Raw genomic sequence first — 16,037 nt, forward strand, 5'->3', positions numbered from 1 at the left:
ACTGAGGGTGGGGGGTGGGCAGGAGAGAGACTATGCTAGAATCTCAGTAACTGGTGAATTAGGTCAAGGGTACATGACTATATTTGTCTATAGTTTTGAAATTTAAAAAATCATTGAGGGTTTAAACAAGCAAATCAATGAGATTTAACAAAGGGAGGGAGATATTGTGCTAAATTAATAAATTTAAGAAGCATAACAATAAGACACTGGGCATATGCAGTCCCAGAGTTGGTTATTAGTTAGGGCAAACTAGTCAAAGGGCACTTTCTGCTTTTTTTGGGAAAATGTGAGTGGTTATGATTTAGGATTAGATGAGATGAACTTTTCCGAAGAGAAAAGAGTTGAAATTTGACCAAAAAAAAAAAAAAAAAGCAGGTTACCTAACAGTATATACAGTATGATTCCATTTTGGTTTACCCACCACCACCACACCCACCCTTCCCCACCCCCTGGCACAAACACACCCCTCACATGATCTCTGGGGGATAGAAGTGTGATTTAAAAAAAAAAATTTTTTTTTAAATATTTTTAAAGATTTATTTATTTCAAAGAGAGAGAGAGTAAGTGAGCACAAGTGGGCGGAAGGGGAGAGGAAGAGGAAATGATCTCAAGCAGACTCCCCACAGAGCATGGAGCCCAATGCGAGGCTCAATCCCACTACCCCGAGACCAGGACCTAAGCCAAAATCGAAATGGATGCCCAACCAACTGAGCCACCCAGACGCCCCTGTGATATTTTAGTTTTGCTTCTATGAATTTTCTAATTTTCTCTAAGTCAATTAAAATGATCACAGAAAAGGTCTTAACACAATTATAATTATATATTTAATACCCACAGCATAAAAAGAAGCTTAATAATTATAAATAGTATCCATACCAATACTTAGAATGTATCCATAAATATACGAAATACAGATATATTTGGAAATAAATATACAACATGATCTTCATGGGCTCGCAGTCAGCTTGAGATTCTCACTCCCTCTCCCTTTGCCCCTCCTCTGGCTCGCTCGCTCTCTCTCCCCAATAAATAATTTGAAATACTTTTGTTAATTTCACCAATTATAAAAGTACATTCATGAAAAAAACTTTCCCCAAACCTTTTCAACGTAACACAAGAGATGTGACTTTTTTTTAAAGATTTTTATTTATTTGATGGAGGGGGGCAGAGAGAGAGCACAAGCAGGGGGAGTGGCAGGGAGAGGGAGAAACAGGCTCCCCGCTGAGCAGAGAGACCAACATGGGGCTCGATCCCAGGACCCTGGTATCATGACCTGAACCCAAGGCAGACGCTTAACCGACTGAGCCACCCAGGCGCCCGAGATGTGACTTTTTTAAAAAGGTGTACAATACCATTGAAACTACTAGAGAAAAAAGTCAAACCCCAATAATAAACTCCATGCTAGTACAAATTTACTAAAAATGTGCACAAATATTGGGGCACCTGGGTGGCTCAGCCGATTAAGCGTCTGCCTTCGCTCAGGTCATGGTCCCAGGGTCCTGGGATCGAGCCCCGCATCAGGCTCCCTGCTTGGCGGGGAGCCTGCTTCTCCCTCTCCCTGCCGCTCTGTTACTTGTGCGCTCTCTCTCTGTGTTAAATAAATAAAATTTAAAAAAAGGTACACAAATATAAATTAAACTTCCTGCTGGCAAGCATGAGAGAAAAACAAACACTCATTAACTAACCTTTCTAAAATTCACTGGAAAATGCCGAGACATTTTTGCTAACATAGTGGGAGAAAATAGGTGTCAAACACACCATTTTCCTCCCCCTTTTCCCTCCATGCTCCCAAATCTGTTTCAATCTGAAACACTTCTTCTTAAATTCTGGTATGATTGGAGGAATGTTTACAGTCACAAGTAGAGAGACAAAAACAAAGAGCCGCCAACTGGCCGAACGAAACGTCTACTGACAGCGCCCGCTAGCCTACCAAAACTGAGACCATCTCTTTAATACAGAATGGTATATGGGCTGAACACATTTCTGTAAAGAGGGGCATAGGATCACAAGAAAAAAACAGGTTAAATCCTAACTGGTCAACCCACTGGTCTGCAGTCTCTACTGCCCTAGGTAATCCTAGGAGATCGCCTTCTGGGTGCTCAGAGTGGCCCTCAAAGCCCACCCGCCCGCCGCGTGTCCCGGCGGACCGCCGCTGGGGGGCGCGCTACTCACAGCAAAGGTTACTCCACCAGGGCATCGCGCGCCGCCAGCCGGCAGAGAAGCGCTACAGGGGCGGGGGAGACCCAGACTTCTCCCAGCTGCCCCATCGCGGAATGGACACTGGTGCCGCTGACGAGGGCGCCCTCTGGGGGCCACCGCGTGCGTCACAGAGAGCACAGCGTCCTCGTGGCCCAGGGGCCCAGCGCTCTGACCTCACAAGCCTGCAAGGAGAGCGCCCCGGGGGTCCTGTGCATCGCTCCAATGGGTTTCTTCAAACGTAAGCACACCCAACGTCTGAAAATCATCATGGCTAAATGACTGCCAAACTGCTAGACCTCAATACTGTTGGATTCCTGAGCTGCCTCTCTGATCTGTAACACTGCTCGGTGGTAAATTCCAAAATCGCAATGCATAGCGATGGCCCAAGGGATAGCGGGACCCTGCACATGGCATGGTTGGTTTGGTTGTAAGAACTTTAATTTCTTGAGTTTATGCACAAAAACTGTGTACCTCGTGCACGTTCCCATTACAGAGCTCACTTAGAGTCACAATGCCTTAGGGCTTGAAGGAAGAATTCACCTTGTACTTCCAACCGGGGAATAAACGGACTTCAAATATGGTTATGTGGTTATTGCAAAATGGTACAACCACTTTCGAAGACAGTTTGGCAGTTTTCCCACAAAACTAAACATTTTCTTACCATGATACAGCAACCCTGCTCCAAATGAGTTGGAAACATGTCTACACAAAAACCTGCATATGAGGCGCCTGGGTGGCTCAGATGGTTAAGCGACTGCCTTCGGCTCAGGTCATGATCCCGGGGTCCTGGGATCGAGTCCCGCATCGGGCTCCCCGCTCGGCGGGAAGCCTGCTTCTCCCTCTGCCTCTCTCTCTCTCTCTCTCACTGTCTCTCATGAATAAATAAATAAATAAAAATCTTTAAAAAAAACCCTGCATATGGATATTTATAGCTATGTTTATAGTTTTAGTCATATTGCACACTTGGAAGCAACCAAGATGTTCATTATATGAATGGATGAGTGAATAAACTATGGTACATCCAGAAAATATAACATTATTCAGCACTAAAAAGAAACGAGCTAGCAAAGCCATGAAAAGATATGGAAGGACCTTAAATGCATTATCACTGAGTGAAAGAAGCCTGTCTGAAAAGATTGCATACTGTATGATTCCAACCATATGACCTTCTGGAAAATGCAAAACCAGAGACCATTAAAAAACCATTTTTTTTTAATTAAAAAAAAAAAATCAGTCCTGCCAAGGGTCGGGGAAGGAAAGAATGAATAGACCACGGAAGATTTTATGGCAGCAAAACTATAGTTATCCCTCGAACAACATGGGTTTGAACCATGTGGGGGTCCTTATACGTGGATTTTTTTCAATAAATACAGCACAATACTGTAAATGTATTTTCTCTTATGATTTCGTTAATAGTATTTTTTTCTAGCTTACTTTATTATAAGAATAGAGTGGATTATATATATAACATGCAAAATGTTAATCAACTATTTATATTATCAGTAAACCTTCTAGTCAACAGCAGGCTAATAGTAGTTAAGTTTTGAGGGAGTCAAACTTTGTATTTGGATTTTCAACTAGTAGGCCCCTAACCCCATGATGTTCAAGGGTCAACTATACACACATTATGATACTCTAAGGGTAGATACATATGATTATTATATCATTTGTTCAAAACCCACAGAATGTACAACACCAAGAGTGAACCCTAAAATCAACTATGAGCTTCAGGTGATAATATGTCCATGTCGCTTCATCAGTATCACTCTGGTGGGAGATTTGATAGTAGGAGACACTATGCATGTGGGGGGGGGCAGGGCGCATACAGGAACTCTGTACTTTCCACTCATTTTTGCTATGAACCTAAACTGCTCTAAAAAATACAGTCTAGTGCACCCCCGCCCTCTGCCCGCTGCCCCGGCTCCTCCCTCCTCTCGAGCTTCTCCCCGGGGCGGCCGTGCGGGAGGAGGCCGAGATGGCAGATGAGATCGCTAAAGCACAGGCCGCGCCGCCTAGTGGCGACACGATCTTTGGGAAGATCATTCGCAAGGAAATCCCAGCCAAAATCATTTTTGAGGATGACCAGTGTCTTGCTTTCCATGACATTTCCCCTCAAGCACCAACTCATTTTCTGGTGGTACCCAAGAAACCTATATCTCAGATTTCTGTAGCAGAAGATGATGATGAACGTCTTCTTGGACATTTAATGACTGTTGGCAAGAAATGTGCTGCTGACCTGGGCCTGAAGAAGGGTTATCAAATGGTGGTGAATGAAGGTTCAGATGGGAGACAGTCTGTCTGTCATGTTCATCTCCATGTTCTTGGAGGTCGGCAGATGAATTGGCCTCCTGGTTAAGCATGTTTTAGGGATAATTTTCCCTCCTCTGGGCAATGGTCAATATCTCCCAGTTCCAGTATGTTAAACAGTATACTTACTTTTGTCTGTGTATGGAGATTGAGGAAATAATTTTTAAAACCCATACATAATAAAAGACAATGTTGCATGGTTAATAAATAAATAAATAAATAAATAAATAAATAAATAAATAAAACAGTCTATTTTCTTAAAATGGTCACAAGACTTGGCCAGAGTCATAGTAGGGGTGTGGCATCTCTGGTGGGCCAAAGGCTGGAGGGGGAGCATTAAATAGGAACAAAACAAAGTTTGTCTTTTTTAAAAGAAAAATTAATCCCATATACTTTCCAAGTGCTAAAATGCTTTATTTTCCATAAATTACATTTTATAATTTATAATTGCCATTTATGACGAGAAAAAGTATTGAGACATGTCAACTCCCATTCTTAGTAGATGGAAAAACTGCTATTATGTCTGATGTAAACAGCACTTTAAATTCGATTTCAGTATAAAAAAGCTGTTTTTGATGGTTATAGTCATGCTATTAAAAAAAAGAACGAACACATATATCCTCCTCACCCACTCAGATAGTCAAAAGATCGCTCGACCATCACTTTGCAACCATTACGGTAAAAACTGGATAAGGCAAGAATCTATGGGTGTTAAGTGGGGGGATGGGAGAGAGTGGGCAGGATATTTACGTGCTTACTAGTTGTAAGGGTGGGGAAACCAGGCAAAACCTAACATCAACCTCCATTAGGGCCAGATGCACATTGTGTGTAAACCCTTCACAAGGATACAGCAGCATCTGTGGCTAAGAATGCATAACCTAAAGTGAAAAAGGAAGAAATAAACACAAAGGAATGCAGTGGAAATGGGGAGAGGAGAGCTAAATGCTTCAAACATGTCAATGTCTCGGGGCGCCTGGGTGGCTCAGTCGTTAGGCGTCTGCCTTCGGCTCAGGTCATGGTCCCAGGGTCCTGGGATTGAGCCCCGCATCGGGCTCCCTGCTCCGCGGGAAGCCTGCCTCTCCCTCTCCCTCTCCCACTCCCCCTGCTTGTGTTCCTGCTCCTACTGTCTCTGTCAAACAAATAAATAAAATCTTAAAAAAAAAAAAAAACCAAACATGTCAATGTCTTAAAAAACAAAGACTATAGAAATGTTCCAGATTAGGGACACCTGGGTGGCTCAGTCAGTGAAGCGTCTGCCTTCAGCTCAGGTCATGATCCCAGGGTCCTGGGATCAAGTCCCGCATCAGGCTCCCTGGGAGCCTGATTCTCCCTCTGCTGCTCCCCCTGCTTGTGCTCTCTCTCTCTCTTTCTCTCTGACAAATAAAATATTAAAGAAAAGAAAAAGAAATGTTCCAGATTAAAGAAGCTACAGAATGTAACACATAATACCTGATCCACGGATGGATCTCACAATGCAAGGTAAGAAATGCTAAAATGGACATTGTTAAATTAGCTGACAAAATTGCAATAAGGATGATAGATTCTACACAATTATTGTAATGATGTAAATACAGGACACTGATACTGTATTATGGTTATAAAAGAGAATATATCTCTTCTTAGGAAAGACACGCTTAACTATGTATGAATAAATGATGTGGATAACTTATCCTCAAAAGCCTCAGACAAATTTCTATCTCCTGCCTAGGTAAGAGATAACAGGAAACTGTATGCTGGTTTGTTTTGTTTTCCAACAAATAATGAAGCAAATGAAGTACAATGCTAACAATACATGAATCTAGATAAACGGTATATAGATGTTTCTTGTACTTCTTTCTTATTTTTGCAACTTTCTCTAAGTTGAAAGTTACTGTTTCAAAAAATCACCCAGGGATGTGCGAGATAGATAAAGGTGATTAAGAGGTACAAAATTCCAGTTATACAATAATCATGGAGATTAAAAGTACATCACAGGGAATCTATGGTGATAGATGGTGACTACACCATCATGGTGAGAAGTAAGTAATGTAGTATAGAGTTGTTGAATCACTATGTTGTACGTCTGAAACTAAGATAACGTTATAGTTATACTTCAATTAAAAAACACTTCGGAAGAATGAACAGGTGCAAATAACTAATAAAAATACAGAAAACAACAAAAATGGAGAGGGTGGTGGTTGTAGAAGACATTGGATCTTAACCTCACATCATAGACCATATGTTTTATCAATGTATTTTTTAAAGATTTTTATTTATTTATTTATTTATTTGATAGACAGTGAGAGAGGGAACACAAGCAGGGGGAGTGGGAGAGGGAGAAGCAGGCTTCCCGCTGAGCAGGGAGCCCGATAAGGGACTCGATCCCAGGACCCTTGGGACCATGACCTGAACCGAAGGCAGACGCTTAACGACTGAGCCACCCAGGCGCCCGAGAATGTTTTCTTCTGGCTAAGTTATTCAATAGTTTTCAAAATTGTGATATAATGGCCACAAAATTTATTTTTACGTCCTCCTATTGGTAAATAATTTCTTGGTCCAATTTTTCATCATTACGCTCTACAATAAACACTCAGGTGTATAAATCACTGTCCAAACCCCTGAGCAAGTGTTTGAACAGAAGAGGGCAGTATTGAATAGTTTTCAACTCCGCCAGGCTAGGAAGCCTTGCAAATTTCCTAGACCTGGGCCAGAAAACGATGCAAAAACCTACCAATCCATAAAGCTTAGGTGCCTTTTCAAATTCTCTATAGTTGAATGCCCTATTGTACTATGTGTACCTCTGTGACTCCCGACATAGATACTAAGGAAAAAAACGGGGCACAGACATCTTTAGTTGGCTCCCTCCCTCCCCTGTTCTTTATTTGCACCCCATGAGGATCTAGACCCTTTACCCCATTTTGGACCAAGTATGGGTCAAACAGGACTGCAGCCCTTGTTTTTGTGTTGCACTCCGTCCCCTGCTTTTCCAGGCCAGCAGTATGCAGTACGTTTCCCAGGTGCTTGGCAGAAGGGGGAGATCTCCAGAAAAGACCATCCTCATTCCCATCTGGGTTTTAGTTTGTGGTTAGCAGAAACTTTTTCCCAGGCATTTTTAGGCGCTGTCCACATGCTGGTTCTTTTTTAAAGATTTTTATTTATTTATTTGTCAGAGAGAGAGAGAGAGAGCACAAGCAGGGGGAGCAGCAGAGTGAGAGGGAGAAGCAGGCTCCTCACTGAGCAGGGAGCCCGATGCGGGACTCAATCCCAGGACCCTGGGACCATGACCTGGGCCAAAGGCAGACGCTTAACGACTGAGCCACCCAGGCGCCCCTGCATGCTGGTTCTGAATGAGTTAAAGATCATAGCCTGGTAGCAAACCTGCTGGCCCGGTTTGGCGGGGTTGCTGCTGCAGTGGAGGCAGTAGGTGAGAGACAGAGAAGGCTGGTGATGATAATACCTTCCAGGAAAGGGCCGCATTCACCTCCCCAGATTCGCACAGGAGAATCCATTCACAACCAGACTCAGAAACATTTCATTAATAAATTTACCTCCTCTGCTATAGTTTTCAACACATCAGCTCCCTCTAGTATTATCTTAGATTTGTCGGATTGAATAAGAAGAGGACAATCAAAAGGCTTGATCATCTAAGCATCACTGATTCGGGGGTGCACTTTCTTGGTACCCAACAAGTCCTTCCCCAGAAACAACTGATTTTAGAGTAGGCCTTTCTGACACAACATGTAAGTATCACTCATGGGGGATTTAGAATGATCCAAATTATCCACTTTGAAGAACACTGCTATCAATCCAGCAAGATTCCCAAATGCCCATAAAGTCTAAACACAGGGCTCATTTACCCACTGCTGTGGTGACTGGGCTCGAAACTCCACATTCTCACCCAGAGTCAAAGATAACAGAAGGCTTGGAAAGGGAGCCGGTCTGCTTTATCAACAGGAAAAGCCTCTAAGAGATAGAGTTGGCAGATGCTGGTGCCCCCCACACCCCAAAGCCATTTAAAAGACTACAGTCCTTACCTTGGTCCACACACTCATGAGCCCCACACTTCCCACCATGTTGCCTGGGACATGGTTTTGCTGACATATTTTCCCACCTCACCATCAGTGTAAACATCATAGAATTCTTCCTTCTCAAATAAACAGAATTACAGAAACCATGCATTTCTATTCCCCCTTTCTGGGAGAAGACTCTAATCATATGCCTGTGTGAGAATATACGAAAAGTATTTTTAATGATGTCTCAAGACGAAAACTTGAATGGTATAGAAATCCCACTTTGGTAGAGAATCATTAAAGCTTTTAGGTGTTACTTTCTAGAAAACTGTTTAATCTCCAGATAAATGTCCAGTTAGTCAACCCCAATTTATGAAATCAATCAAAGAGATCTCTAAGGTGCACGGACAAATTTACATTTTCCTTAGGAAACTGTCATCATCCGCCTACTTCCCAAGTTTCAAAAGGCACATATCCCCACCCCACCCCCAAAGTCAAAGTACCCTCATGGAGGCTGTGCTCCACACAGACACCCCACCTCCAAACTCCACAAACGCAATAAATAGTTGCAGGTCCAAAACCTACAGGGTCTGTTCTCACTCTTCCAAATACTTAAAAGAGATTAAGACATAAAAAGTATACTTGTTTCTTCTACTGTGAGATGTTTAAAAGAAAAAAAAAAGACAAGAAATATGTCATATTATGTACTGCAAAATTTTAATGCTTTTATCCAAGCGTAGCTCTCCAAGTCCGTGGCACAACGGCAGTCGTTTTTGTCAAAGAAAAAGTGCAATATTGCAAAAACTACAACATTAATTTTTTAAGTTTAATGTAACCAGTGCGCTCTGTTCTGCAGGCACATCAGGCCTGCTTGCTGCTGACATCTGGATCTGGTTAACTTTCTCCTACGATCTGCAGCATTGTCCTGGATTTTGTCCAGAAATTCTCTACATTCTAAATCCATCCCTTATATCCTACACACCCAACGCCCCATGTTGTCATGCTCGTTAACCACAAAACCTCGAAGGGGAGATCTTAAACCAGGATTAAAACTCAGAGAAGCAGAACCCCGTGTAGGAGGGGTATAGGTGACGGTCCCCGTTTGTCCCGACCTCAACAGTGATGCTGAATGGTCCCTCGTACGTCTGGCAGGCATACAAAAACGGGGGCACTACCAGAGCCATAGTAATACCCTTTACAAAGTACTCTACAGCTGTGCTTCTTAGTAGCTGAGGAACACCAAGAAAAACTGAGTTGTCATCTGTATTTATTTTTTAAAGATTTTATTTATTTGACAGAGACACAGCGAGAGAGGGAACACAAGCAGGGGGAGTGGGAGAGGGAGAAGCAGGCTTCCCGCTGAGCAGGGAGCCCGATGTGGGGCTCTGGGGCTCGATCCCAGGACCCTGGGATCATGACCCGAGCCGAAGGCAGACGCTTAATGACTGAGCCACCCAGGCGTCCCTTGAGTTGTCATCTTTAAAAGGGGGTTAAACACCCACTTTGTGCAGGGTTATTGTACGGAATAATGAGAATGGGCACTCAGTAGGTGGTAGTTATTACTCTAGCAGGTATGAGGGTACTCATTTCAATGTCTCACAAGTCTCTACAACTAACCAGCCTCCTTGGCAGACAGACGCAGCCACGCGGAGGTATATGTATATTTTTTTTTATCTTGTCAAAAGACCTGCATAGAGAAAGGCAATATAAATCATCTAGAACTTGCCTGAACGTTAGAGGACTCTTACAAAGAGTAATGCTGCCCTAATTCCCCAGGATACTCCACAGTTAGTCTCGATAATGTGAGTTAGAAAAAATAGGGTACATATTTTCAAAGTATCTTTCAAAATCCAATAAGCATTTTTTTTCTGGCATACCATTAACAGGCTGGTTGGGGAGACGACACCTCCATCATCCTATGTGATCACTTACTTTCTAGTTTTTTGTTTTGTTTTGTTTTTAATTTATTTAAGTAATCTCCACACCCAGCATGGGGCTCGAACTCAGGACCCGGAGATCAAGAGTTGCATGCTATTCCAACTGAGCCAGCCAGCTGTTTGTGCCTTTTTTTTTTTTTAAGATTTATTTATTTATTTGTCAGAGAGAAAGAGATCGTGTAGCAGGGGGGTGCAGCAGAGGGAGAGGGAGAAGCAGGCTCCCTGCCCACCAGGGAGCCCGACTCGAGGCTCAATTCCAGGACCCTGGGATCGTGACCTGAGCCAAAGGCAGACGCTCAACCAACTGAGTCACCCAAGGTGCCTCCTATTTTCCAATTTGTAAGCTAAGTATTACTCATGTGATGTGAGGTTGAGATGTCAAGAAAGACCAAGTGTGTATGAGAATATGCCATCATTTCATAATTCAAGTTCTGCTGCCTTCATTTCACTGGTCAGGGTGGGGGGGAGTAGGGTGGGGTGTAACAGTCCTGTAAGTGACAGCATTTCCTTACTTTCAGAAAAGGAAACTCGTTCTGAAGTACAAAAATATTATCAGTCTGATCCCTTCCTGTTCACTGTGAAATTTAAATGTTCCAAGCATAACGTAACACCAAAGAGGACTAGAGTAACTCTCTTTCACATTATTTAGGTGAGTAACCTGATATTTAATTAATATTTAATGCCACTTTAAAAAGCCTTTGTTGCTTTTCAAGATTCTGACCAACTAAAGACTGGTCATTGTAAATCTTCCTCATCAGGATAACTTACAGAGGGGGGAAAAAAATGACAGTTCAAACTCCCTTGGTCCACGACAAAATTTGCTGTTAAGAAGTAATTCTGTGCGGGCGCCTGGGTGGCTCAGTTGGTTGGGCGACTGCCTTCGGCTCAGGTCATGATCCTGGAGTCCCGGGATCGAGTCCCGCATCGGGCTCCCTGCTCAGCGGGGAGTCTGCTTCTCCCTCGGACCCTCCCCCGTCTCATGCTCTCTCTCTCTCTATCTCATTCTCTCTCTCAAATAAATAAATAAAATCTTAAAAAAAAAATAATAAAATAAAATATATGTAACATTCTCTTACCAATTTAATGTGACATATTGTTATACCAAGATTTATAATAAATTCAAATGGTTTAAAAAAAAAAAAAGAAGTAATTCTGTGCACTTTCTTATTATACTAGGGAAAAGTACCAAATTTTGTCCATCCTCCATACCAGCACTGTAATGGAAGAGAAACTGAGAAAGCAATAGATCTAGTTAACTTGAAATTACCTGAAAAATGAGACCATCCTTCCAACTGTTTCCATTCGTCAGTCCGTTGGGATGATCTGAATCAATTTTTGAAAGCCCTCCAAATACCCCAAGTTTCTTACCTCTTAATTATCTCTAAAAAGAAACACCTTTCTTTCCCATAAGAAACTCAGCATGTGATAAAGCAATCAGGGAATGAATATAAGGAAGATCACGTTATACACAAAAAGCACCCAGAAGAAAGTTACAATCACTGAAGACCCACCCCCTAGCCGTGACACCCCACAAACCACACTCTCAGGCAGCCCCTCCCAGGGTTTGGCATGGCTATGTTTCATTCAGAGAAAAAGTAATGATCTGGAAAAAATGAAACATTTTTGTTTTAATTTATTTTATTTTGTGCAGTCTATTTAATAAGAGATTCTAGGTATCTCAAACATTCCTGCTATACAAATGGTAGAAAGGCTTATGGCATTAATGTGAGGAAGGAAATCTCAAAGTAAACAAGCTAATCTATAGGAAGTGAGAGATATTTTTAGTTTTGCTAAACTTTCACATTCATTTAAAATTCCACAGAAGAACCAGGCTTTGCAGAAGCCATTTTATTGAGAAAAATGTGAAGTCTAGAAATTCTATACAGCATTTTTAAGAAAGACGGAGATCTGATGAGCAGTGATCTCCAACAATTAGAAAACAGCAGGTCTTAGAAATCTAAATTAGCCAATGGGCGTTTATGCTTGAGTGGTACAGGGAGAGAGGAGAAAACAGGCAGGCAAGTTCCTAAGGAGTCAGGCTACAGCAAAATTGTATAAACGATCAAATATCAAGTTAGAAGAGCTGTCGGTGCTTTCTACAACTCATTTGCTAAACGTGCGAATTAAATATTACAATTCATACTTACAGCCAGATTTCTAGAAAGCGTGTTTTAAAAACATACATTTTTACTGTTAGTGCCTAAATGTGGTTACCTGCTAGCCATCAATTTTACACCAGGTATTCGTTAAAACCACCATTTAAACCAGAGCTAACATCTTAGTCTCCTAAATCACCATGTGCACCTTCACTGAAAGTTTCTAATAAGCAGGTCAAAATGCCAAATATCCTAATTTTGCAAAAACAGGAATTTACTTTTTTAGGACTACAACCAGTGATTAGGCTTTCACAACCTACCTGCAAGTTCACCCCAACTAACACGTTTCTGCCCCCCTCCCCAAGCGCCCCAAATACATTCAAGGTCTCCCCAAAGTACAGTCAGGAAGATTCCTGCGTAGGCAAAAGGAAAACGCTGGGCGTGTTGCGTTCTTACTGAGCCAAAGAGAGAATGCTCTTCTGATTGGAAAATCAGCAAACACAGAAATGAATGCCAGCGTGTTCAGCCAGGGACCTCGAAGCTCTCTCCACCCAAATGCAGGTTCCAGGGAAGGAAGCATTTATTCCACCTGCCACGGAGGGGGAACACAACAGCCTGGCTCCTGCCTTACCTGTGATTGTGATGATCCCCAGCATATTTAATAGCACACCTCCAGATGACAAGAACAGCTGGTCCTCGCCCTCCTTCGGCGGTTGGCTGACGCAGCCCGGGATCTTGCCAACCCCGTGCAGTCTGGCTGCGATCAGAAAGAAGTGCGCGCCAAGCCACCCCCAGAGGATTAGGGAGAATTAAAAGTGCCTTCGGAGCCGCAGCAAAAAGAAGCAAAACGAGACCAAAGATGCATTTCCCCGGCTAATTATAGGAGAACCCACTCCCCACCCCCACCCCCGCCGCCCACCCAGGCCCCGCCCCCTGGCACCGCGCGCGAGTCATGTGTTTCATTTTAAAGAAGAGGAGCCCTCCCTGGAGCTGGTCTCCGCTAATGGTCAGCGAGGCTCTGCAGAGAGACCCAGGGAGGGTTTCAGAGTTGCTGGGCTGAATAACCCAGAGTCAGCAACATTTTATCTCAACTGTTACTTCATTCCTGGCGCCGATGTACTCTTGCGTCTCAGCTTTCAGCTTTACTTAAAGCAAATAACGGCACAGATACTACGTTCTACGACCACTGTTTTTATACCGCGCGTTCTGTTCCTTGTTTGTGTAAAGGCTGACGAGGTGCAAAACACGGTTCGCTTTTTAGCACCTATAGGATTTTACATTTTCACCACCTGTTGGACACACACGGGCTGCACTGAACTGAGGGATGGCAACTGATCTCCGTTGTCCCATTATTTCAAGTCCTTGAGAAGGGTGTTACAAGGCAAACCTTGTGTCTTCAACGCTATTCAGCGTTTTACAAGGCAACTTGTAAAAAGCCCAAATACTGGAGCAGTAGGTGTGGGGTTTTTTTGTTTTGTTTTTTGTTCATTTAATGGTACAAGTTAACTAAATTTTTATTTATTTTTTTTAAAGATTATTTATTTATTCATGAGAGACAGAGAGAGAGAGAGAGGCAGAGGGAGAAGCAGGCTTCCCGCCGAGCGGGGAGCCCCATGCGGGACTCGATCCCAGGACCCCGGGATCATGACCTGAGCCGAAGGCAGACGCTTAATGACTGAGCCACCCAGGCGCCCCAAGTTAACTAAATTTTTAGATCAAACTAGGCCATATTCCAAAATATAGACACTATCGAAACTCTAATATTCAAGCACACGGCATGGAAATCAGTCAGAAACCATATCAAACTTTCACAAAATTTCAGACAGCATTCTCAAATTCTTTCTTCCTGAAACTTTAGAATGTTCCATATAAAGACACAAGGTAGGTAGGTGATAAACAAGTCTTACAATTTTGGCAGGCTTTTGTATGTCAATGTTCTGTGAGGGTAAGTCCATTGAGGCCCCCTGGCTTCCTCCCCCTTTCACCCTTGTCCCTATTTATCACTTCATGCCTTGCCTGCCTCACCTCATTACCACGGGCTCTCCCCCTAAGCAAACAAAAGAAACGTTTTACCACTGCTTTTCTCTTCAGACGGAGAAGCTCAGGTCTTATTCATTACTGCTTAGGGGGGCAGAGAGCCCTGGGGGGGACCTGAGTGGGTGCAGTAAAGGGAAGGGTGGGAGAGAAGTATCAAGAAAGAGCTGAGCACAGGGATGCTGGCTGGCACCTAGTTGCTCCTTCTGGCCACCAGGAGGCGCAACGCACCAGGGTCAGGCAAAGATGAGCAAAGTTAAGGAGGCAGTGTAGCTAGTAATCAGACCGGGTTACAAAAACCAGCTTCAGCCTCTCTGTTGACGCGGCTTCCCTCTTCTATTCCAGAGAACACCCAGCCAGGTGGTAGATGCCCCAGGGAACGGAGTGATGAGCTCCCTGTCCTGACACCTGTGATCTGATTCCCAGGGCAAACCACATCCTAACCTTGCATCTTCCCTAGAGGACTCTTAACTGGGGTTCACAAATTGCCTCAATTATACCGAGAGTCTGGTGTGTGTGAAATACTGCTGGTGGAATGGTCCCTCTGTAGTCCCACACAGCTAAGTGGTCTGCATTTCTCCCCTGCTCCCACATACGCCCCCAGCCCCGGGCCTGGGGAGTCCTGGCTATACAGATCATGGATAAAAGAGCCTCTGGAGGCTGCACTGGTGGTCCACATTAAATGACTGGTCTACAGCCTTCCCAAGCACGTCTATCAGCCCAAACAGTGTGTCCCCAGGTTCAGCCCACACCCGTTCCCTGAACTGTCCCAGGAGTCCCTGGCTACCTCAGGGATCTGGGGTCTCAGTTCTGCCTCATTTCTCGGCACCAGCTGTTGGGGACAATACATGGCCATCATCTGGTGCCACCTCTGAAATACACCTGTTCCACTTATGGGCACGTCTGTCGATTCTGACCTTGCTTAACTGTGCTACCAGGTCCTTTCCTTCCTAGAAGCCTAAGAGCTAACAAAACCACAAACAACAGCTGCTCCACTGGGCTGGACTGGGAGAAATGTCATTAGTTACCAATTTAAGGCCCCAAATAAACATTTACAAAGATAGACGTATTGCTGTGTGATTCTGTTTAAACTTTTTTCTTTTTAGGACATTGGTAAAGACACTGACACATCTAGGGCGCCTGGGTGGCTCAGTTGGTTAAGCGACTGCCTTCGGCTCAGGTCATGATCCTGGAGTCCCGGGATCGGGTCCCGCATCGGGCTCCCTGCTCGGCAGGGGGTCTGCTTCTCCCTCTGACCCTCTTCCCTCTCATGTGCTCTCTCTCTCGCTCATTCTCTCTCTCTCTCAAATAAATAAATAATAAAATAAATAAAATAAAATAAAAAGACACTGACACATCTAATCTGGCATTTCTAAAGAAGTAGTTAAAACCACAAGGCAGAGCAAGAGATCATCAGGTGGCAAGTAGCTGACTCTCTCAGCAGAGAGTTCTCCTTGGATGTCCACCTCTTAAGA

At 43.6% G+C, this 16,037-nt stretch overlaps 2 protein-coding genes across 4 annotated transcripts in view; one reads left to right on the top strand and one right to left on the bottom strand.

The window, feature by feature from the left end:
* Positions 1-16,037, bottom strand: part of AKAP12 (A-kinase anchoring protein 12) — a 95,588-nt gene that overhangs the window by 10,371 nt on the left and 69,180 nt on the right. The window contains exon 1 of one of the 3 annotated variants that reach the window (XM_027603454.2): positions 13,160-13,431. The exons of 1 other annotated variant lie outside the window; for it this stretch is intronic. In XM_027603454.2, the coding sequence (XP_027459255.1) occupies positions 13,160-13,184 (25 nt within the window). In that variant the 5' untranslated portion in view covers positions 13,185-13,431. Of the gene's footprint in view, positions 1-2,172; positions 2,304-13,159; positions 13,432-16,037 lie in introns of those variants that run through there. One more of the 3 variants, XM_027603455.1, reaches the window with a different exon arrangement.
* Positions 4,175-4,696, top strand: LOC113927552 (histidine triad nucleotide-binding protein 1-like). Its single transcript, XM_035728667.1, has one exon. The coding sequence runs from the start codon at positions 4,175-4,177 to the stop codon at positions 4,553-4,555; it is 381 nt and encodes a 126-aa protein (XP_035584560.1). The 3' UTR covers positions 4,556-4,696.

This window comes from Zalophus californianus, chromosome 7 (genome assembly GCF_009762305.2).
Source record: "Zalophus californianus isolate mZalCal1 chromosome 7, mZalCal1.pri.v2, whole genome shotgun sequence".
NCBI classification, from domain to species: domain Eukaryota; kingdom Metazoa; phylum Chordata; class Mammalia; order Carnivora; family Otariidae; genus Zalophus; species Zalophus californianus.

Excerpts from the sequence above, each read along its gene's own strand:
- LOC113927552 (XM_035728667.1), top strand. The coding sequence starts at position 4,175 with ATGGCAGATGAGATCGCTAAAGCACAGGCCGCGCCGCCTAGTGGCGAC.